General features: G+C 41.2%; 2 protein-coding genes across 9 annotated transcripts in view; one reads left to right on the top strand and one right to left on the bottom strand.

Moving 5' to 3' along the window:
• Positions 1 to 547: 547 nt before the first annotated feature.
• Positions 548 to 14,377, bottom strand: PCID2 (PCI domain containing 2). 6 transcript variants are annotated; one of them, XM_071744062.1, is made up of 15 exons: positions 14,195 to 14,377; positions 13,735 to 13,825; positions 11,920 to 12,009; positions 11,338 to 11,411; positions 10,518 to 10,585; positions 9,947 to 9,986; positions 9,492 to 9,546; positions 7,670 to 7,773; positions 6,847 to 6,922; positions 6,589 to 6,730; positions 5,380 to 5,480; positions 3,181 to 3,254; positions 2,893 to 3,018; positions 2,566 to 2,689; positions 548 to 1,137 (listed from the first exon to the last, which is right to left on the bottom strand). In XM_071744062.1, exons 2-15 carry the CDS (start codon positions 13,768 to 13,770, stop codon positions 1,048 to 1,050), a joined length of 1,200 nt encoding a protein of 399 aa, XP_071600163.1. In that variant the 5' UTR covers positions 13,771 to 13,825; positions 14,195 to 14,377; the 3' UTR covers positions 548 to 1,047. The 6 variants fall into 6 exon arrangements, with proteins under 6 accessions (XP_071600163.1, XP_071600174.1, XP_071600185.1 ...); XM_071744073.1 differs by having other exon boundaries at positions 14,179 to 14,377; XM_071744084.1 differs by lacking the exon at positions 14,195 to 14,377 and adding an exon at positions 13,948 to 14,141.
• A 1,076-nt stretch (positions 14,378 to 15,453) lies between these two features.
• Positions 15,454 to 23,839, top strand: part of CUL4A (cullin 4A) — a 38,860-nt gene continuing 30,474 nt past the window's right edge. For 2 of the 3 annotated variants that reach the window (XR_011725874.1, XR_011725873.1), the window contains exons 1-4: positions 15,454 to 15,695; positions 16,360 to 16,475; positions 21,067 to 21,170; positions 23,465 to 23,534. Coding sequence is in view for 1 of the 3 variants with exons in the window: in XM_071743986.1 (XP_071600087.1) it covers positions 15,518 to 15,695; positions 16,360 to 16,475; positions 21,067 to 21,170; positions 23,465 to 23,534 (468 nt within the window). In the remaining 2 variants the exon portion in view is untranslated. The remainder of the gene's footprint in view (positions 15,696 to 16,359; positions 16,476 to 21,066; positions 21,171 to 23,464; positions 23,535 to 23,839) is intronic. The other variant, XM_071743986.1, reaches the window with a different exon arrangement.

The raw sequence follows: 23,839 nt of genomic DNA on the forward strand, positions 1-23,839 counted from the left end.
AAACTTAAAAAGAACAGGGGAACTCCAGGCATTTAGATGCCTGTGTTGATGTAGGCTTTGATATTCCCATCACACTGAAAAATGCTTCCCCTTATACATGGTACCCATGTTTTCCCTTATGAATCATGTCCATGTCTGCTAGTGGGTAAAATAAAACCCAACTTTCACAGAGGAGAAAAAAAAATACTTCCTTTCCTTTAAAAATAATTAAAAAGCCCCAAAACTACTATCTCATCACTATCAACAAAGTTTCATTGTAACAACACAAAAAAAACCCCAAAAGCCTTGAGACAGGAATACTTAAAATAATGGATCCAAACGCGTGGCAGTGCTTTCCCCAGAAGCAGAATAAATCAGAGTACAGATAATTTAAGCTTTTCTTCATCATAACAAAAATGGAAAGAAAAAAAATATTACCAGAATTAAAAACAAACAAAAACCCAACCCCTCCCCCTCAAAAAAACCAGACCACAAATCCCATCTGTAGACACATACAGACAAAAAACCCACACTTACTTGAACCCAAAGATCACTGACAAAGTAAAGCTTTTGGTGTCAAGCACTTCTTTAGTTTTTAGAGAAGGTTTGAAGAGAGTATTGAATACCAGCAAGACTACTGAATTGACATTAAAAAAACCAGAAAGAAAACATTATTTCCAGTCTGAAGAATGGATTAACATAAGTAACAAATGATGGTATTTCTCCTCTCTGGATGACAAAAGCAGAAATAGTAACACAAAGTACTTTAATAAAAGCTTTTAAGTACTTTGGAAGGTATTTGGAATGCTTTGCTGTATTTCCTCATGAAATACTTTGAATGATCTAGAAAGCCTGCGGAAACTATCGCTGAAAAGTTGGCATTTCATCCCAATGCACTTTGTAACACTGGCAGCCTTGGTCATTCTGGGAAAGGAGCCACAAACAGTTCCTGGTATTCCAGTCCTGGACATCAACGAGGTTATTTACAATGTTCTCAGAGTGATTAGGAGCAGATCCAATGGGCAAGCTCAGTATCCTGAGAGTACTTGCACGGATAAGATGCAATATTCAACACACTGTTGACAATGGAGGAAATGGGTTCTGCTTGCTGACAACAAGCTTTTGATGCTGATGAGATATATAGCCTTTAATGTGACCCTGGCAGGGGAGGAAAAGACAGTGTTAGTGCTGGAAGCTGGAAATGCATCACCTGTAACCTCAGCTATCTTCAGGCTACATCAAGAAAAGCTTTGTGTGTGTACTCAGTCACTACTGCAAAGGAGGGCAACCAGGCTGGTGAAGGGACTCGAGCACAGATCCTATGAGGAGAGGCTGAGGGAGCTGGGGGTGTTCAGCCTGGAGAAGAGGAGGCTCAGGGGAGACCTCATCACTCTCTACAACTCCCTGAAAGGAGGAGGTAGCCAGGGGGGGGTTGGTCTCTTTTCCCAGGCAACCCTCAGCAAGACAAGAGGGCACGGTCTCAAGTTGTGCCAGGGGAGGTTTAGGTTGGATATTAGAAAGAATTTCTTCACTGAGAGGGTGATCAGACATTGGAATGGGCTGCCCAGGGAAGTGGTGGATTCTCCATCCTGGAGATATTTAAAAAGAGACTGGATGTGGTACTCAGTGCCATGGTCTGGTAACTGCAGCGGGAGTGGATCAAGGGTTGGACGTGATGATCTCTGAGGTCCCTTCCAACCCAGCCAATTCTATGATTCTATGATACTGTACTTAACATCTTTAAGGGTCCAATTGAAGTAATTGGGCCAGCAGAGTAAGCAGAAAGTTGGAACCCCAACCATGGTGCCTACAGACAGTGCTGCCAGGGCCCCCTGCTGGTCTGCTCACCTTGCCTTGCCGTGACAGAGCTCTAAGAAGCATTCCTAAATTTAATCTTCATCACTTTTAAATTAGGATTTTAATTAAGCACTACTCTGTAACTAAACAAACCAAATTACTTAGTACTTACTTTTCAGACATAGTAACAGTGAAAGAAATCTTCCAGTGACATAAATCCCACCCTCTGTTACTCCTACACCACATCAAATAACCTGTTCTATAAACAGCAAAGTGGTTCATTTTCTCAAGGATGCTGCAATGCTACTCAAAACCCTCCACTTTATTAGAATTCTACTGATTTCATGTCTTTATCTTTTCATGAATAGCAGAGATCCACTTAGAGTAAAAGACAAAATGTGAAACAAACCCAAAGAATTCTGGTTGGTTTTTTTTTTTAATGTTAGAATTTCAGGGGTCTCCTACTGCAAATGCAGAACAAATCCTTTTTGATCCCAGTTACAATTTTTGCACTTTTAAATCAGTATTTATGCAGTACTGAAATGTCAGTACTGTATTTTTAGTGTAAAATGCAACTTGAATTTTAACTGATTTCTGCAAAAGAGGTGGGAACTAGAGGAAGCCCTCAGGGCAAATGAAAAAATTTAATTGTGGGTGCAAGGGAATTGACTTTAATACAAAAGAACCTAGGGATTACTGATATATTTTTTTTAATAAACTTTTATTCTCTACCTAGTATTTTTTACTGTCTTTAAGTCTGGGATAACTGAACAAATGGTAAGCACGTACCATGTATATGAGGTTAGCTAAAATGCACTGGACTTCATCAATATCAACATCATCTACTTGCATGAATTTCAGGGCATGTAGAAAGGCGTCCAGAGATAGTTGATGTGTTTTGAGTAGTAAATATCTGAAAGAATCAACAGGAAAAAAAATCTGTTACTGAGAAACAATCACTTAAAAATTCTGGTTCTTAGGAAAATGGCCGTCCAACAACAAATTAACAGGAATTCAGCTCTCTCAAGAGCTAGAATTCAGTCCTAGTCATCTCAGTCCTAGGTGAAACTACATTATATCTGCTTTTGTAAAAAATGTAAGTTTTGTTATGCTTACACTTTCTTAAAGAGATTTCTGTACGTGATGATTTTCAACTTCTCAAGGATAAGAAAGATTCCACACCGAATAAAGAAGGTCTCATGCTTTGTCAGAGCATCATTCAGTAGGAGAAGATTGCCTTCACTACAAGAATGAAGAAATGAAAATATGAGGAGGTCTCACCCAAACAAGACAAGAAATTGTCTGACTCGGTAGAAATATCCCTCCCTTACCTTCCCCAATCATCCCAAATAAATATATTTTACTCAATATTTATTATATAACACAACAAAACAATGTTCATACCTTACAGACTTTGTTACTTCAGCAAACTGCATAAGGTCATACTTTTTTAAGAGCTGAATTGTTGGCATGTGGCCCTGAAAAATACAAGTTTCCAAGTTTTCTAGGGTAAAGTCAAATGCATTTTACACAGAATCTAGTAAGCTATAAAAACATTTGTTAGAGAAAAAGACAAATACTTAAACACGTTTTTTTTTCTTTGCTACAGAACAAGAGGTGAATAAAAGTAATTGTAAGACAACTCCCTTGCCCCTGCTAAACACCTTGTAGCTCAGCTCACAATAACTACCTATTTTTCACGATTTAGGGAGTCTTAATATTTCTTCATATTGGGGAAAAGTTACTAAACTTGTAAAGTGAAGATCCTGTGACATGAGCCCTAGGCAGATCCAAATTTTATGTCATGGTTCTATGACGTAATCTTCAAATTGAAGAACTGCAGGAATCCCAAGCATTACTTCTTGAAATGCTTCAGCACTGTCAAGTCCTAGCTCAGTCTGTATTAGATTGTTTTGTTTTCTTCACCATGCAACTGTGCAAAAATAAAAAAGTCCTCTCAAAAAAAAAAAAAAAAAAAAAAGAAAATTTAAATTCAAAGAAGACAAGTTAATTCTCACTGCTAAATCAGGTAAGACTGAGCCACCTATACTATCAAAAAGAAACTTTGGTTTCTTTCCCCCAGCACAGCAGGGATCAGATTGCACAGTGACTCGGGTCAGACTTTAAATTTAGTTACCATCCTGCTATGCTGTTGGTAACTTCTTTCCTGGTTGGAGGATTATCTGAGAGCAGAACTCAGCTGCATGTTTACCAAGAGCTGCTAGGAATTAAAAAATACCATCCAAGCTATTTTAGTACAGTTTAAGGTTAGTATTAATGTTTGGGCTCTGACTTAAAAAAGAGCTGTAAAAACAATGACCTTTATCTAGTTTCTTTAATGCCTCTTGTACACTTTAACTGCTCCAGGAAATCCCCAGTTAACTCAAGGCACTAATGGACCCAACAGTTTAAGGGACCCAGCCAGGACTGAGACAAATTTCTCAGGAAGGCTGTTAGTTTTACTTTATAAATTATCTACGTTATCATTGATTGATCTGAAAACAACCAGTAAGAAAGTCAATAAATAAAAAATGAAAAATAGAAGCCAATTATCCTACCCACTATGCTCCCCCTTTATGCACTGGACACTGCAAGGGACTAGAGAGGAAGCACTGAATGAAAAAAAAAGGAATGGTCATACCCAGGATGATACAGGATGGGGAAAAGACAGAAGATGGGAACTCAGAGAAGCAGGTGATAGCAACATTCTCCATGTGTAACCTTGTTACCAGGGTCAGGAACAGAAAATCCTAAAATCTAGTTCTTGTCCCCGTAGTTACACTGAATGAATTATCAGCCTATCTCCACTAGCTCAGGGATATGCAAATCCTAGCACAGCATGTGGGAAAGGACAGGAACAAGAAGCAGAGATGTATTTAATTATTTAACAGAAAGATGAAAGGATGAAATAGCAACCAGTCTTCATTAGTTTGTTTAAAACCAAAATGCTCTACTTCATGACCCTTCTGACATGCTTTGAATGGGCATGTACATAGGGGGCAAACAGAAAATCCAAAGATAGGAATCCTTTCCTTCCTGTGGCAACCCCCATCCCAACAATCTTCAGCCATCTGTTTGCACATCCTCCTTCTCTTCACTGGGTGAAAGAAACAGGCAGATTTGTACTACTGAATCCACACTTTCCCTGGCCCATCTGTGCAGCTGAGCACCAGGCATGCACTCTGCTACATGACTGAAGTGACACTGTTAAGCACTTCTCCAAAGACCTATAAGTTGGCTTTATCACAGGAGTAACCTCAGGTTGCACCTGAGGTAGAGAAATGGAAGGAAGGAGTAAAGGAGGGGAAAGTTTGTTTCTGCTTGAGGTATTTTTTTGTTTTGTTGGGTTTTTTTTGTTTGTTTGCTGTTTTTTTTTATTATTTGTTTTGGGTTTGGTTTTGGGTTTTTTTTTTGCATTTCTTCTTTCCTGTGTTGCTATAAATGTTCTTCCCAAGACTACAAAGTGTTCACATGCTGGCTCTTATGGGGGTGAGGCCCAGATAGGCACTTGAATTCCAATAAGGGAAAGAAAAATAACTCCAGTGAGCATCAGTTTGATTATGCCCCCTCCTCCAAATATTTAGAAGAGTAACATCTACTCACCAACAACATTTTTACTGGCAGCAAGTAGATCAAAATCATTCTTTTGTTCTTCTGGCTCGAGCGGTGACAGTGCTCAAAGGCAAACGAAAGATATTCTTCAGCTGCAGACACAAATAAAGGTTCCAGTAACATGGAAATAAAGGTTCCAGTCAACAACAAAAATGGATCAGAACTGGAACCCCAAACTCTGTGCTCACTGTCCATATGTAGCTTGAACACATAATATTTGAAATGATACAAAAAAGAATCACACCAACAAAAATACACTAAGAAAAATGCTGTAATAATTACTGGAGATTTGCACAAAATGCAAAATATTACCAGAAATCCTTCTTCACAAAGTCAAAGAAAACTTGTCAAGGTCTAAACATCAGAGGTGACAGTTACAAGTAACACTGGATTTTTCAGCTCATTTCAGTAATAGTACTGTGTTACTGTTACAGGAAGGGGGAATCTCAAGAAGCTCTGATGAATTAGAACTCTATTTTCTAAATTCACAGAGCAGGTTCTTCAGAGCTTTGGATCTAAGATGCATGTGATGCACACACCTGCTGAGCTGCAGAAATGTGCCAGTGAGATCACACAGCACGACAACATGAAAATCTTTCATCAGTTTTTGCCAAGAGAGAAAAATTACAAGCCTGAGAGCCAGAAGACACTGTTAGAGTAACAAAGCTGGCTCCAGAACAGATCTTTGTTAGTCTTCAGTTGCAAATGAAAGTTGTAAAACTTCTCTATTAGTGAGTAAGAAAACCTCAGAAATGCAGTTTTTAAATCTTAAAAAAATCAATGCACTGAGAAACTAATTTTACAGTCTGGTTTGCTAGAGATTTTCTACCTGGCATAAAGCAACTCGAAGAGGACAAGAGAGTTGCAAAGCCTCTTTCTGAGATTTTTACAAACCTCATTTTACAAACCTATTCTCTGGATGCTCGTGCATTTTGTTACTCAAGCACAGAATGCATAAGACTACAGAGAACTTCACTAGCACAAATATTTTGAAACTGGGCATAGACTACAGTTAGAAGTGTCATGTAATCTCATCTCTGATCTGCCTAAGCCTGTGGGCCTGGGATGACTTTTCCTTTGATGAATGCAATCACAACTGCAGCTTTTACACACATTTTGAGTCAGACACACACATCATCAGCCAGATTTCACAGCAAGCAGCAAGACTTCAGTCTGCCTTAGAGACAACACACAGAGTACCTTGCTTGAAGTCACTGTCAAACATGGCTTTGCGTCCAACATAGTATCTGTATGTAACCCTCTGTGCCATACTATATTCATCCTTCAGGTTTGAGCTGTCAATTGCTCTAATTAAGGGCTTACAGAGATGGAGTTTGTTGATCTGTTACAGAAAAACAATGGCATTTTACTCAGAGAAGGTAGATACACAGTAGCATATTAAAAAGGGTGGGTTTGACTTAGAATGCAAAAACACAGTTTACCAAACTTGAACCTTACCTTAAAATAGATTTTGAATAGCTGATTCACCAGAAACAACATGCCCCATTTTTTGGAATCTTCAATTCCTGCTCGACTGTCATAAGAAAACAGAAAAGCACCTACTAGTACTGTACATTGTATAAAAAGAATGACTTTGTCTTTATGCTAAGTTCCCTCCATAGCTATTTTATGGATTTTTAGGGTAAAAACAGGTGTCTGAAAATAAGTCAAGGCCAAAGTCCTTCTCTTAAACCGTATCAGCACTGTCAAAACAGAACATGTGTTCCTATCTTAAATTTTATACGGCTCTGCTAAACCTCTTATCAACATAATAAAAAGATATCATGCAAAATATTATTTTAGTATTATATGTACTATATAGAAAGTATTATATGCATCAGGGTTCTCACTCCAGTCTACTGGAAACACACACAGAACTTGCTTACAATATACAAAGTGAAAGAAAGATGAGGAAGGGAAAGCATTTTCTATGCTTAGGTGTTAAAATTGCTAACACTGGAAGCTAAAGTCAACTGTTTTCCATCTAACCATAAGGAAGCAAACTTCACAACTGAACAGGGCACAAAGAGTGTTAACAACCTTTCCTGAGAAACAGGGACATCATCAGTCCCTCCCAGCAGCATCTGCTAGGAATGTTAAACCTGAAGGGAGGCCTCTACAGCTGCAGCTAACAGTCAGCAGAGGACAGACTATAAATGAGATGAAAGGAGCCTCAGAAGTGTTCCTTCTTATCCAGATAGGGTTTTAATAAGCAGAAACATCTTATGGAAAGTTCTTACCAATTTAATAAGGCAAGTTCTACAGAGGATCTTTCACTTACGTGTCACTGGCACAGACTCGAAAACAGCTCATCAGCAGTTCTGCTGCTTTTTCCAACATGTCACCAGCTTTGCTTTTCCCTTTCTTCACCAGCTGTTGATCTGCCTATCATTACACAGCAAGAAACAATGTGTAATTCTACATCCTGGATCACTGGGTTATAAACAGTTTAGTTCCTTAATACAGCATTTCATAAAGTTTTACAGAAATATATCTGTCATGTCTACTTCCACATCTAGAAGGCAGTCAAACTCACAGATAATAAAAAATAAACACTCAGAGAGGCTCCTGAATGTTTTCTAAGCCTGAGGCACAGGAGGACAGTCCTTTGAAAACAGCACTGACTGCTATTCCCTCTAGAGCCACTAAGCTTAATGCATTTCTCAGAAACCTAAATTTGGGATCATCTGATAGACAACTTGGAACATTAACACTTCTACTCAAGTTTTCAAAGACCAAAAGTATTGTCAAAAAAAAAAGAATGTCTTTTGAAGAAAAACAAACTCAAATGATTCCCCAGTTACAGAGTCTGAGTTTTAGAATTTATAGTAAAGGTTCTCGCCACAGCCATGAGAGAGAGATTTTATTTCTAAACCACATTCAACATTTTCTAGTAGTAACACACATTGCTAGAACTTGGGGTTTTCAGAAAAAATGGAAAACATATGTTACAGCAACAAGAAAAAAAAGAGTTGCCAACACCATAGGAAAGAGATTCACACACTGATTCACGCAGACCTTAAAACAAAGAAGAGTGGGGGTGCAGAAATAGCAAGTAGATATTTACTACTTGCTTCCTAAAAAGTTTATTCTAATGCTTGCATTCTAACTAGCTGAAACATAAAAAAAAAAAAAGAAATGGAAATGCATTATATATTGCAGAAGTCCTCTCTGTATCTGCATCCTTTGAATACACTAAGGTTAGGAGTTGAAACATGTCTAACACTACCTGCCCCACTTTCCCCTTTCCCATGCACCTCAAACACACCTTATTCAGACTGAGAATTGACACTTTGCACAGAGCAGGCACACACATGAAAAAAAAAAAAATGCATGCCAGATGTGTTGTTTTTGTTTAATAGGTGGGTGGGCACAAGGAAGTGCTCAGGGAACAACTACTGAAAAACCTGGACATTGTCAAACTCTAACCTAATTTGGAACTCTAGCTTCAGCTCTTAAGTGATTAGGAGCAAAGATCACAACTCTGCCACTTTATTTTGGCCTTAATTTGGCAATTCTCTCTTCCCTACACAAGCCATTGCAATCCACTACTCTGAGAAAAATAATGTAAATTTGGTTTGCCTTTTTGTTTGGTTGATTTTGGTGTTTTTTTTCTTGTCAGTAGCTATAGGGACTTAGCAAGGACTTCAGTGAGCATCAGAAGCAGTACACACAGCTGGAAGAGGAGAAAGAAAGCAGCAGCTTTCCTCTCCAGATGCAGTTAGTGGTCACATTAGCTCAGATGTCTGGGATATCTCCACCCTTATACAGACTCCACCAAGTCCCAGGGATAGCCTATGGAAATAGTGAGTTGTTCTCCATGCTGCTCCATAATGACTACTTAATAACTTCATATGTTCTAAGCAACTGCTGTGAGTTGCATAGAGATCCTCAGAACTTTCCTGTTCAAGCAGCAAAAAAAGGCAGATTGAGCAACCTAGTTTTTCAATGGTACCAGATGAATCTAATGTGTCAACAGAATCCTAAGCAAGGAGTTAAAACAGTAATGAGCAAAATTAGGCTACATAATAAGGTCTAGAATACTTCCACCATGGAAACACCTAATGGATAAAACTAATGAGGCTGTAAGCAGATTTACTTACACTATTAGCAAAAATTCGAAGATCAAGAGCTACAGCATACATAATAGGTAAAGCCCTGGAAAAGCAAAAAGATGTTATACTTAGTATGTGCAAATCATGAGTAAGACACAAGAAACAAGCATTATTTTTTCTGCCAGTTGGTCATCAAACTAGAAAAGTTCCTTTTAAAAGGAAAGGTCTTCAAGATCTCAGCACTTCAGAAACCCTACACTGGAAGAATTAATTCAGAAACATTTTTTTAATAAAAAATAATCCCACCTTATCCTATATAATTAAACTTAGATGTTTAGTTTTCACTTTTGGATCTAAAAACTCAAATGGGAAGCAAAACCAATATAAGTATTTCTGAGTATAAAAAACCACAACCCTGCAGGCCTAATTTTAGTTTGACTGCTATGGTACCAGGATAGTGAAAGTTAAGTCTAGTTCCTAGTGGCTCTCTATGATGTACTCACCAGTTTTCCTCTTTATGTGCCTGAAACGCTCGCAGGAAAGATGTACTGTATTTAGGAAAATTGAAAATGCTAATAAATGAAAGAGAGATATAAACCCAGCAGTACTATAGTACTATGTATCATGACATTAAAAAGCAGAAACCAACAAAGCAGCAAGTAGATGAGGAGTCAGGATGCAAAGATGCAGGAGGGAAGAACACGAGCACAGCCACGCGCTTCTTGGTGTGGCAGCAGCCATGAGAAACACTGGTTGCCAAGAGATAAGATAGCACCTTTCTTTATCAGTATCTACCCCAAATACAAACTAGGATGTATAGTAATGATTTCAGGGTCTCCTAAACTCTGTGAGAAATGAATTTTTTATTTTAGAGCAAAGTGACAGATTCCTTCTTAGTCCTACAGCAAGTTCAAAGGAGAGTATCTGTATTTCCTTGCTTAAGAACTTAAACAACTGAAATTTATTTGGAAGCAGACTATTCTATTAAATTTTAAAAGAGGTAAAGGTAAGTTAATTCTACAAGAAAGCATACAGTTAAGCTGAAAACAATAGGCAAGGTTAATGGAAAAGGATATTGGACAATAACTGTTTGGCACTTGTATGCTTCTATAAAGTCATGGTTTCCAACAGCATAAGTACACCTGTCAAAGAAAAGCTGCATTAATGAACCAGAAAATATCACATACATAAGACAAATTTTTGCTTTTGCCTTTTAATAGGCATAGAGATTCACAGTTTATTTAAAAGAGGTACAGAAATATTATTAGAAAAGTTCCTAACAAAATGGTACAAGTATTTTAACACAGCACTATAGCCTGACAATTGTAGAAAACTTACTGAGAGCAGAATGGGGATTTGTTTGTATAATAAATACAGTATCAGCTGTAATATGCTAATGGTTATTAAAACTGTCCCTAAGGTTAGCATAGATTAAAAAAAAAATAAAATAATCTAAGACTGTTGAAAGCTAACTGAAGACTGTTAATAAAGAACTTTTTCTACATAAAAGCCTCCCAGAATTATTTGGGTCCTAAATCTGCCTTAAGAGTACTTTTATGACTAAAATTCCCCTCTAAAAATATTTATGTCCCTTACTTATTTTACCCCAAACTCTTGTGTAGTTAGTAAATGCAGAGCAAAGGATACAGTGGGCACTGAAACCAAAGCTGTGTCAATGGCTATACACAAACTTCTGCCAGATACATAAGACACATTTTACATGGAGAGAAAAAAGGTCCTTATTACCTGCAGTTCTAGCATTATTTATAAAGAGTAATAAACACCAAGTTTTCAGATGTAAACCCTTTAAAATAACTAAGTAAATTAAAGGATAGCCTTCACTATCCCTGCTGGACAGCTTACAACTGACTTTACATTTCAGGTCTGTCCTTACCTTAAGTGGGCTGCAAACATTTCATCATATGGTGGTTCCAAAACTTGCTGACACTTCTCCTCTGGAGATGGAAGCTAAGTAGAGAATAAATCAATGAAACATTAAAGGAACACCCAGTGCAGCAGAAACAGAACATCATCAGGATATTTTGTCAGTTTTATGCATACATGATGCTGCTATCTATCAGAACCTTAAGTTATATTAATAACCACATCCAGAATAATAAGTTTCTTGTGTGCATTCTGTCTCCAGAACCTGATTACAGCTAGCCTTAAAAGTAAAACCATCTGAAATGGCTATAACACAAACACTGGACCCTTGATACCCACTGATTTTCTCTTTATAGTCACTTGGCTGTGCCACATTCCTACCAAAGTAGACCTGGCCAAAGGGACTTTCCAGAAAACAATTAAAAGTGAAACAAAAAAAGTCATCCTGGGGAAAAAAATGGAAATATATAAAGGGAGACCCTGCTCTGGCCTGGGAAAAAAGATTTCTGAAGTTTAACTCCAATGGAAAAGAATCCATTCAGACAGCTAGGAAATCTGAAAGCAAAATGAAAGGTCAGAACCAGAGTCTCACCTGTAGCCTTGGGTTTGCAACATGTGGATGCTTAAATGACACCAGTTCTGCACAAAACTGTCCATCCCTGCTGTCAATGGCTTCTTGTACCTACCAAAAGAAACAGCCACATTATCCAATAAAATCCAGCCACAGCCACACAATTGAGCACAACATATTTACACATGACTACAAAAGCCACCTTCTTGTTACCACTCTTCATACACACCAATACCAACACCAACCCAAGCATGAGGTTTTGAAGGTCTAAAACTAAATGAATCAATATTGTACTTTCAATATGCCTGGTTTTCAGAAAGGTCAGGGAGAAGGAGGGGCATACACTGTTGTGTTTTGGGGTTTTTTTTCCAAATTTGTAGAATAATATTAAACCAGAGAATCTCCAAACAAGTTGTTTGTAAAACAGCAGCTGTGAACCAGATCTGGTTAAGCTTTTTAAAATTCTAGCTGGTTTATGGGTATCAAACAGACATGTAAAGGCAGAAACAATCTCTGATTGTTATTGTTTGTAACATTGCACATCATGAACTGGGACTTGCAAATACACTTGCTATAAACATTCCTGTAACATTTAGGAACAAAAATTACTTCCGAAACACAAAATTAGCTCTTCTTTACTTGGAAAAAAACACAAATACGAACAACATGAATCTCTGAAAGAGTTTAAGCAGTTGATTTTTCCCCCTTTTGCTGCTTCCCTTGCTATTTTAGTCTATGATTTTAGCCATTTGGTATGGGCTTTCCATAGAGCAAATTTTTTTGGTTTTTTTCTGTTCCAACACAAAAATATAAGTAAAACACAAACAGTGAGAAAGGTACTAAAACCTAACACCTAAAGCTACTTCCACAACTGAAATATTCCAAGCTTGGCATCACAACATTCTGCTTATACAATATTTTACAAGCAGTTATCTCTAGCAGGAAGCAGAATTAAGCCTATCTCCCAAAGAATATAACTTTTACAATCTAATACCTGGCATTGCCTTTGGAATGATAGCTGCGTGTCTAATCTGTCTCCAACTGTAAGCATTACACGTCCTGTTATCTGTCACTTCCTTACCTGTTGCTCTGGTGTATAGTGTCCAAGTTTGACAGAGAGCAAAATGCTTCTTTCATAAGAGATAAGGTATTGGTGAGGTGTGTGCATAAACTTAAAAAACTGTGCAGACATGGTGTATTTGAGATGCAGAGAGGAGAGAGAGGATCACAAGGACTGTCAGCTGAAGAACATGACTTTTTAGAGTAGATCACAGTCCTGAGAGATCTCAGCCACTCCTTTTGAGACTAAACCCCAAACAATTACTCTTTTTGCCCTTCACTCAGTTGACTTGACTGATCTTGAGTGAATGGAGTAAGACTGTAACAGTGAAGAAAGTACAATGGCTCAGAAAGAAGCAGTAAGAGTGGTCACACTAAGAGCTTGACACCACCTGGTACCCTTTGTGAGCCCATTCCTGTCTCTCTGTCCTCCATGCAACAAGCAACATCTCTCAGCATTTCTGTGCTTCTTACATCCCACTATTTCTTAAATTCTTCAGCTGTATTTGTTACTGCATGCACACACAATCCTAACATGTTAACTCTTATGGAGAACGTAGCTCACTGTCTGCTTTACCACACATTAACCACCACATTTTTAAAAAATGCCAGGAATACACCTTTAGCAGTCAGTATCATATTTACTGCAGACTTTAAAAGCATATTTGTTTACCACCCTGCGTATCCCAGGCTGATTTATTTCTTAAACAAGGCAACACATACCCAGCAAAGAAAAACACAACCACACAGCGCCCACAGACAAAAAACTTCGCTTACTTGCTGCAAATACTGATTTATCGTGATGTGCGCCATTAAAACAAAAGCAGAAGAGTCCAAAGTCCCAGGTAAAAATCGGCTGCCTCACGTTCTGCAAAAAAAAAACCCCAAACAAACCACAATAACACCGGAGTTTAAGAGAACAGCAAGCAAAGCCACCGCATCTCGTACGTATCCTTCCCGGGCTCTGCGGAAAGGCGGGGGGCACCTCACCAAACGCCAGATGCACCCATCAGCCCCGCTGGGTGAGAGGGGAGCAGAGACACGCTGCGTGCCGGGGGAAAGCCCTGGCGGAGAGGAAACCCCGGCCCCAAGGAGGGGGGGGGGGAGGGCCCCGGCAGCCCGCGGGTTGCCGCAACCGGCGGGGAAGCGTGAGGAGCGGCAGCCCCGCTGTTATAGGGAGACCCGCACCCCCCGAGGGCCCCAACCCACCCCCGGCCCTACCCCATCGCACACACACCCTGCGGCCACCAGCATCGCACTTCCGGCAGCCCCTTCCGGCAACTTCCGCCGCACTTCCGGTACCCGGCAAGGGACGGGCGTGAGGCGGCTGCTGACCGGAGCCGGGGGGAAACCAACCGGGGAGTCACGTGACTTCCCACCGCCCTTTTTTTTTCCTTTTTTTTTTTTTTTTTTTTTTTCCGCCCCTCCTTTCCCCTTTCCCCCCCTCAATGGCTGAGGCCGCGCCTCTGCCCCGCCCACAGCGGCCCCGCGCGAGGGGTGGGCGTGGCTTTGCGCCCATGGCCAATAGGAAAGCGCGATGGGCGGGGCCTAGAGCGCGCGTCACTGATAAGCGCTCGTGCGCCGGGACGCCCTGCACGTTCGCAGCCCGGGGGTCGACGCCGGTGATGGCGACGGCACGGGAGGAAGCGGCCGCTCCTCTTCACACTCGACCCCTCACCTCGCAAAGAGGGTGGGCGGTCACCTCCGTGAGCCCCGGCCGCTCCGTTACTGTCTCGGGGCCGCGCTGACGGGAGATCCGGGTCTCTTATCCTGAGAAAGCGCCCGGGTTCGACCACCCCGCCGCCTGTGGCCACGCTCCCGGGCGCCTCGGTCCCCTGCGCTGGGGAGTCCCTGTGATCCAAAAGCTGTCGAAAAAATTAAATCCAGCATTTCACCCCCGAAACGATCGTTCTTAAAGGCACAGGCGGAGGTAGCAGACGTGGTCAGTGCCCTGGCAGGCAGTGCTCGGGTTGTCGTGGCCCGGCTGTCTGGGACAGGGGTCGCCGGTAACCGGGCTGCGGGCTGCCTCCCGGGACGGGTGCCTCTTCATGGAGAGAAACCGGAGGCCGGGGTGAAAAACCCGGCTGCTCCTCGGGCTGCCTCCCCGGCTGCCCCTTGGCGCGGTCCCGCTTCGCGCCAGGCGCCAACACCCAGAGCCAGGCGGAGCTGGGGGAGCCGAAGGGGTGCGAGGCGATGGCAGGGAGCCGCCACCGCCACCTTCCCGGCTCTACCGGGGTTTGCCCCGGCCACCGGAGCCATCTTGTGTGCGGGGCTAGCACAACCCCGAACGCTGGGGATGGGCTTTAGCCGTGCGCGGACACAGACCCCTCGCCAGGGGCGCCCCAGGAAGGGTGCGGGCGGGTGGCTGTCGGTGACTGCCGGCCGGGCGGCACTTGGCAACCACCCGCGGGCAGGGCCGGGCAGACGACGGGAGGAGGAGGGGGGGAGGGCAGGGCTGCTGGGTGGTGGTGGAGGAGGAGGAGGGGAGCGGAGGCGGGGACCAGGCGGCCCGGCCCAGCCCAGCGCCTTGCCCCGGCCGGACACGGCGCCCGGGGCGGAGATGGCGGACGAGCCCCAGAAGAAGCCGCATTTGACGGCCTTGGTGGGGCACACCAACGGGCTCACCAAGCCCGCCTCGCTGGCGGCCGCCGCTGCCGCCACCCGCGCTGGGGGAGGGGGAGGCGGCGGGGGAGGCGCGACCGCCTCCTCCAAGAAACTCGTGATCAAGAACTTCAGAGGTGGGTGCGGGGCCAGCCGGGCCCTCTCCCCCCGCAGGTGCTCCCTGCCCCGCTGCCCGGCCCTCTCCCCCCGGCTTTGTTTACTGCGGGCCCGAGCGCTCCCTCCCTCCCCCCCCCCCTCTTCCCCGCTGTAGGCAGACGGGCAGCGGCCGAGCCGAGCCGGACCGGGCCGGGCCGGCGGCGGGGGGGGGCCCGGTGGTGTCAGTCGCCCCGCCGCCTTATCTGGGCGACAGGAGTCTGCCGCCGGGCCGATAACCCTCCTGCTGCCGTCACCATCCCGGTTTAAGGGCTTACGGGGACACGCGTGGGGCTGGGTGCGTGGGGGCGGCGGGAGGAAGCGGGCAGAAAGCCACCTTAGTGTCAAAACTAATTACAGCGAGGCCAGGGTTACCTTCCTGAACGTGACATCGCGGGGTAAAGTCAAACACAGCAAACAGCCCCGCGGGTGGGGTGGCCCCCAGCTCGCCCGTGGGGTGGCGGTACCGGCACTGCCCTTGCCGGGCAGGTCCGTGCCCTGGCGTGGAGGTTTCGTGGTCCGGGGGTGGGGGGGGAACAGACCCTCCGCTTGTGCCAGGGTTTAACCATCAGGGACAACATGGTTCGGCAGAACTTAGCGAAGCCCCTTGAGCTGCTGGTTTTCACCTACCTGTGTCTTCCTTCACAGAAAGACCCAAATTACCCGATAATTATACTCAGGACACATGGCAGAAACTTCATGAGGCGGTGGGAGCGATACAGAATAGCATTTCTATTAAATACAACCTCGAAGAGCTCTACCAGGTAAGGAGTGTGGGCATTGTTACAATTTAACAGAAGGAAAATTACCTGCTGTGTGTCCTCCACAGAGCTACATATTTAGCACAGTGCATTTTGATTAGCTAAAAGCTGATTTTATTTCCTGAACTCTTCGCTCCCTGCTCTGTTTCTAGTCAGTTTGCAGTTTTATATAGCAGTTCCTTGGCCAGTTACCAGGATCTGGGCCTATGAAAAAGCAGTTTATGTTGGGAGCCATGGAAAGCTGTGCTTGGACAGGGCTGAGATTTAAGTCTCAACCTCTCCAATACACTGCCTACCCAAGGTGCCAAAACCAGGATGGTACTCTTGCTGGATTATGCAGATACATATTTTATGATGATTTCTCTTTTGTACTTGCTTTGGCCTCGTGAATTGTTATGTTGAAATATTTGGTATTATTAGATAGTAACAATTAGACTGCAGCATCAGTACCCTTTAGGGAGTTAAAAAAGGACCTTGGTTGAGGAGGCAGCAAACTGTCAGTTTACCTGTGGTTCAGATTTCTGCTACATTTTCATATCAATAAGGGTCTTATTTTTTAATTAAAATGGTGAAAAAGTATTTCTGGGGCATCTGGGTTGTTGGAGCAGAGTGAGGGTAAGAGAGAAATACTCATGAACCATTTCTGCCTTTCTGCTTTTTCCATTTATATATGGTTCAGTTCTATTTAAAAACATATTTATTTTTAAACATATGGGCTTTGAGATATTTAATTTAATTAGTATTTTTTTTACTGTTATCACATTAGAAAAAAAATCACTTACGCACTAAGTTGTGCTACATACCTTAAGTTAGTTATGAGTTTTCTGTGAGTGCAGGTGTTCAAGATGCAAATGTGAATCTCATTGCCAGAACAGGTTTTAAGTCATTATTATGCTCAAGTATGTTAAAGGTTTATAAATGTTCAGCTGAGGTGGGTTTAATGTTGTCTGCAAAGTGCAAACTGTCAGAGAAGAGAACAGAAAGCCAACAGCCCGTGTTGGGTCTATGCTCAAGAAAATCAGCTTGAAAGCTGACTGTACTTATCACTGTGATTAATTAGGGTATTTAATATATGGGTCTAAAGTTGATGATTGTGAAATGCATGTTGACTTAGTTTATTTTTTCCCTTTAAACAGATAGATTGATTTGTGACATATTCGGCTATTAATACTGCACATTTGCAGAGTTTGAATTACATAATACATTTTATGGTTTTAAACTCAGCTTTTGAAAAATCCTGCTTTTTCATGCCTAGCTAAAGAAAAACAAAACAAAACAACCAAAAAAAAAAAACCAAACCCCACAGAGGCTTTGAGTGTTACCTAACTTGTTTTCAAAGGCTCAGAAATGAGATTATAGTAATATGGCTATGAAATTGCCAGGGGACAGACTTTAGTTTTGGCAGAAGAGGAGGAGAGAGATTTCAGATAAACTATGAAGGGAGAACTGCACTTTTTGCTTTTTCTATTTGCCTGCTTGCTTGTAAAAGCTGCACAAGGCCAGACTGATGGTGTGTAAGGCAGTGGTGCAGATCAGCAAGATTCCTGCAAAGTGGGTAGTGGCAGTCGGTGTGCCTGTGCATCCGTAGGTACTTAACTCTCCTGCCAAAGGAATAAAAGATGAAGTTCAGCATCTGCCAGAAACCTGATCTGTACTTACAGATCGTTTTATCTGCCTATTGGTGAGCACCGCGTCATCCACAGGGGAAAACTACTCTGTGTGCATCCCTTCTTACTATCAGGGCTTTATTTTTGGGTTGTTTGTTGGGGTTATTTTTTGTCCTCTTTACCTGGTATTCTGGGAGAAAATGAGAGGCCTGCTAGAGTTCAGTGTGGTGAGTGGGCTGGTGGGCCAGCCTGCCTTTGAACTTTCTGATTTACTTACTTAATATGGCACAGTGGCTGGGGAAAAACTGAAGAACAATGACAAGGCTTTGTGGGAAGCCCCAGGGATACTCCTTTCCAGGCATTAGAGGCAGCATGGGATCAGGCATGGAGGTGCTTGGCAGAGGAGTAGTCAGTGAGCACTGGAAGGGTGGCAGCCAATTTTTTTGTGACTAAAATAGAAACGAAGTCTGGGATTGGTGGTAGATTGAACAGATGTTGGTAGAAGTAGCTTATACTTGATGGGATAGAGAAAGTGGGGCAGTGCAAAAAATTGCCAAGTGTGGAGTGATAAAAATAATGAAAGAAGAAAATTCCCTTTGCAGCAAAGTCCTAAATAACCTGAAATGGGGCAGCACTGCCCTTCTGGAGGACATAGAGTAGGACGGTGTAGTAGTGAAAGAAAAAAAAAATTATGAGAGTCCTGACCAGGCTTTTATTTGGGTGAATGGATGGGAAAGGCTATGTCGTAGGATACATAACAAACTATCTGCATAATGATTGTGTGAATACTGCTTGTTACAGATGTTGTTTTACTTACCTGACCAGATGAAAAACATAACATGGGCACTGCATGATGAATTTTCTTGTTTACTTGTTTTAGTATTGTATCAAAATTGGTGAAGTCATAGTTGATGTTCATTTAAATAAAATGACATTGAGTAGGTTAAAATTGCTGCATAGGGGAGATCTCTTGGAAGCAAATTCACTTTGTGTTTTGCAACACAACCTATTTGGAATGATAGAACCTATAGAGGAAATAATACAAGTAGCAATAATTTGCAAGCCAAACTCTAAAACAGAAGACTGTGCTCATAGCAAGGCATTAAAAGGGTGACTTAAAACAGAACTTTTAAGAGTTTTGTGTAGGTGAAGGGTCTGAAAGTGTTGTCTTTCTCATATCCTTGTAGAGGTGATAATTACTGTAGCTTCTTTCCAGACTAATTGTGTGCAAGATGAATGCATGTCAAATGAAATTTCTGCAGGAATAGAAGTAGCAAAAGTTCTGAATGAAACAAAAAGGTGAAGAAGAAGGAAATTAGTGGAAATCATGCCCCCATCAAAAAAAGCAGAAGCAGGTAGTAGAGGCAACACTAAGGTGATAGAGCTGTGGTTTGAAATACACTTCAGGCCAGCACTGCTGCTCAAAGCAGCAGCTCTGCTTTCCCTCTCACCTCTCTCTCAGTCCTCACACTTTCTAGTCCATGTGTTTGGGTTTTCTTAAACTGAAACAAAATAAAGAACATTTACCAATGCTTTTACAGTTACATGTCTGACATCAGGCACTATAATGTTTCACATTGTGAAGAAATCAGACATGCCAAAAAAAGCTGAAATTTGGGGAGAACTGAGTAAAGGCCAAACACTGAGAAAATACTGAAACTTTCTCCAAAATTATTGATGCTGACAGAAAATTGGTCAGACAAATATGACACTGTAAATCCTCTGGAGCAAAGGAAAGGGTCAGATTTAATTGCACAGGTGCTTTAAGTCTTAGGCAATGCTCTCTGCAGTGTCAGCTCACAACTTAAAGGCAGTTGAGGTGAAGTTAAAGGAAGAGACAGATGGATTTTTAGTTATGAAAATCACATCCAGTTCTTTTGGATAATTCTATATGAATCACTGAATGGCCAGTATTACTTGCAATAAGCTTCACAATTTTCACAGAACATTTGGCTGTCTTCATTGTGATTCCTTTCAGATGCTGTGGTCTGTTAATAAAATAATTTATTGAAAAACAGCAGACAAGTTAAAGTGTGCGTGGAACAAAGTCTAAATATAGGCAGTGGTATCAAGCAAGGCTACATTTTCTTTTTGGCATTCTCATTGAGTTTCTTGTTAGGAAAAAATGTTAGTATAAAACAATGTAATTACTGTTTAGCTGAACAACAGTATTCTAGAGATGGCCAGAGCTGCCTCAGTGTACTCTAGGTCTGCTGCATAACAACTTGATTTACATTAATTTCCTGATAACAAGTTTTCTTGGTTTGGGGCAGAACCAGTCTCTTAGACAGCTATGGATAAGTACTCAACTAAATCCCAATAAATCAATTCAGGTCTTTCTTTAGTGACTAATGTGGTTGGGAGCTTTGTTATTTTGGTTTTTTGGGGTTTTTTTACCCTTAATTTGCATATCTTAGCATGAGTGTATGAATTAGTGGAAATATTTGGAAAGGGATGCTAATAAAATTCTAGGAGAACTGCTGTATGCATTTACTGTTTAGAGAGAGTGGTTGAAATGTCTACCTTAAAGTTATTAAGAAGTGAAAATATTTTGTATGATTATGCTCCTCCCCTAAAAATGCATATGTGCTTGTGATAGAGGTTGCACAAGATGGACCTACAGTAAGAATTCTGCTGCTGAGCAGTATTCATGGGAGGGAGATTCTTGTAATGTTTAACAGCATATCTGAAATGTGACCCAGACTGTGATGGTGGACTTTGTTTGCACTCAATATTTATCAGTATAAGAAGAGACCAAAATCAGAAAAGAATAACGAATTCTTCATTTTTCTACATATTTTGGATAATATAATTTTGATTTTTTTTTTTTTTTTTTTTTTTTTTTTTTTTTTTTTTTTTTTTTTGGTGCATATCTTGGACAGATAATTGCTGATTTATTTTTTGTTGTTGGATTTGATTATCCAGGTACAAAAATTTGAGTTCTTTTTTTTTTCCTCTGGTTCATAATATTTGTTTTTGGTTTTTAGGCTGTTGAAAATCTCTGTTCTTACAAAGTCTCTGCTACACTGTACAAACAGCTGCGACAAGTCTGTGAAGATCATGTGAAAGCACAAATCCTTCAATTTAGAGAATATCCTTTTCTCATGCTCAGAAATGGTTAGAATGGTTAGTGTAAATAATTGTTTTTTAAAACACTTTATAAAATTGACAGCAGTAATTGCCTGTGTGTTAAGGAGGTTCTTTGTTCTATGTTTATGTATTTTCAAATCATGCATAAGTACTTCAGTCATCTAGATGAAAAATTTTTGTGTGCAGATAAGTAACATGCTAGTAACTATTTACTTACCATTTTAATAGGAATGCAAATTTTATACCTAGTCTAGAAAATTTCATTAGCACTGTGAGAATTAACAGGTATGGATTTTTATTGCAGGTGAGAAGTGAAGATACTTGCAGCAGGAAGGGTATAAAAAATAATTGCAGTACAATACACATTGTATTGTGTATTGTACACAATACAATAATAGCGTATTAATGAAATACACTATTTCATTAATAGTGTATTTATGAAAGAATTCTCAAACATAAAGCACACCTTTTTGAACAATAATAACTACTGGTCAGCAGCAGTGACTACAGAGGCATTCAACAAGCCCTTTAGGTGTCTCATGGGTACCTTGGGAGTTTCTTGGGAAAGACCTCTAAGTTCAGGAGATCACTTGACTGTCTTGGGATGGCTCAGTCACCTCAAGTTTTACAGTAAATTTCTATTTCCCAAATCTTCTCAAGTTACGTTGCTGGGCTTTTTTTCTGGCTGAACTGGTTGCAGAAGTGCCTGTAGAGCTTCTCTGGACACCTGAGTATAGCCAGCCCTATTTTCTGAATCTGCTTGTGCTTTTCATGCTGAGACTGTTCTTTGTCTGGTTTTCTTTTGTGTAATAGGCACGGGGCTGCACTTGCTCAGACAGGAGATAAATACACTGCACACCCACCTGGCTGTCCCTGTGTGCTTGGAGAGTCTCTTCACAAAGAGATGCTGCAGAGTGTCATACTGAATAGATACTACAGACTCTGGGTGCTAGCAGTGTTTCCTAAGTCTATGTATGTATTTTTTTTAGCAGAAAACCTGGTCTAGTGGAAGGTGTCCCGGCATAGGGCAGGGTTGTTGGAACTACATGATCTTTAAAGACCCTTCCAACCCAAATCATTCTATGTTTCTATGTTAAAATAGAAAGAAACAAGGGAGTGGTGCCCAGATAGAACTTTCTTTCTGTATGAATGCCTTAACATGCTCTGGATTGTGAAACTCAGTTTCTCAGTTCACTGCATTTCCCAGTTAAGTGCCTACATTCATCACGAAGTGTTCGGTTTGGGTTTTTTCCCTGTTTTCTAGCTAAGTCTCAACACAGTTTTGGTTTTTTGAGTCCTAGATAGGAAGTCTGGTTTCTATATGGCATTTAAGAAACATCAGTATGTAAATTAACATACTGAATGCACCTTTTTTATTGGAGCTGATTTTTTCATTACATTTATTCTGATGCTATTAAAACCACATCTAACTAAAAGCACATTAGTCAGTACAGTATTCTCTTAAACATAATGATCTCTAAGAACCAAATCTTATAGTCTGCTTTAAAGAAGTAGTCAAGTAATTTTTTTCATCCCTGGGTTTCCAGACTTCAGAAAATGTTCTAAAGAGATGTTTTAAAACTGGTGTTTCAAAACTTTGCTTTTTCCCTACCTGTGACAGAAACAGTGATTTGGAGAGTCGAGCATTTTATATTTTACAGGACATAAAATCGGATTAATCAGATTTGGCAGAGGGAGCTGGAGGTGATTCTGTGCAGGAAAGGAAGGTAAAGCCACATTTGGATTCACTCATGATACCTTAGAATTCTGTTATTCATAAATAACAGTTGAATCTGTTGTATAACAAAGAGAACTCTCTTTAACTTAGGGAGACCTGGAGATGTATATGAAAAGGGCAGCATTTGGATTTGCTGAGGATTATTTAGAACTGCAACTGCTTTTAAAAGATTAGGGTCACTCTGTGTGCACAGTGTGAACTCATTAAACAAACAAAATAAACTTTTCTGTACCTCTCACCTCAGCTGGTGACAAGGTTCTTTTTGTCACTGGTGGGATTTCTTGTTTAAATTTTTATCAGAGTTATACAGTACAGCCACTAGGTGGTATTACTGAAGAGCAGTGAGTGATATTCCTTGAAAACATAGGGAGGCCTTTTGGAGAGCTGCCAGCCCCTCTGCAGGGCAAGAGATCTACAATTAACTGTTTATCCCTGGGCAGTCCCAGTAATGTTGGAATATCCATGGAGCAGCTTTGCTTTATGGCTGGCAAAGATCACCTCTAGAATCTGGCTTCAGAAGATACGGGCAAGCTAGCTTTCCTTAATAGGTGCTGTACAGATTCTCTGGATAGTCTTTTATTTTTAAAGAAGATAAATAAATGCTGGCAAGATCATTGCAGACAAATGGTAAGTTGAACTTTTGTCCACCAATGTATATCCTTGAGTTGTGAAGACTGCAGAAAGGAGTTTGTCACTGTTTTACCTTGGGGCTGCTTTGCTCCTCCAGTTTCACCATGCCTTTTCACTTTGCCCTTTGATAGCTGAGGGTGGGGTTTTTTAATGTTCTGCTGTGTTGATGACTGATTTTCTTAGGCTTCATGTGAAGTTGGAGTATCACCCAGACTGTGTTGACACCTGTTTTCTATGGGGGGAAAGAAAAGCTAACTAGGCCATGCTGAAATTTTTTGCTATTTGTAATTATAAGTAAGTAG

Source organism: Heliangelus exortis, chromosome 1 (assembly GCF_036169615.1).
Source record: "Heliangelus exortis chromosome 1, bHelExo1.hap1, whole genome shotgun sequence".
NCBI lineage: Eukaryota > Metazoa > Chordata > Aves > Apodiformes > Trochilidae > Heliangelus > Heliangelus exortis.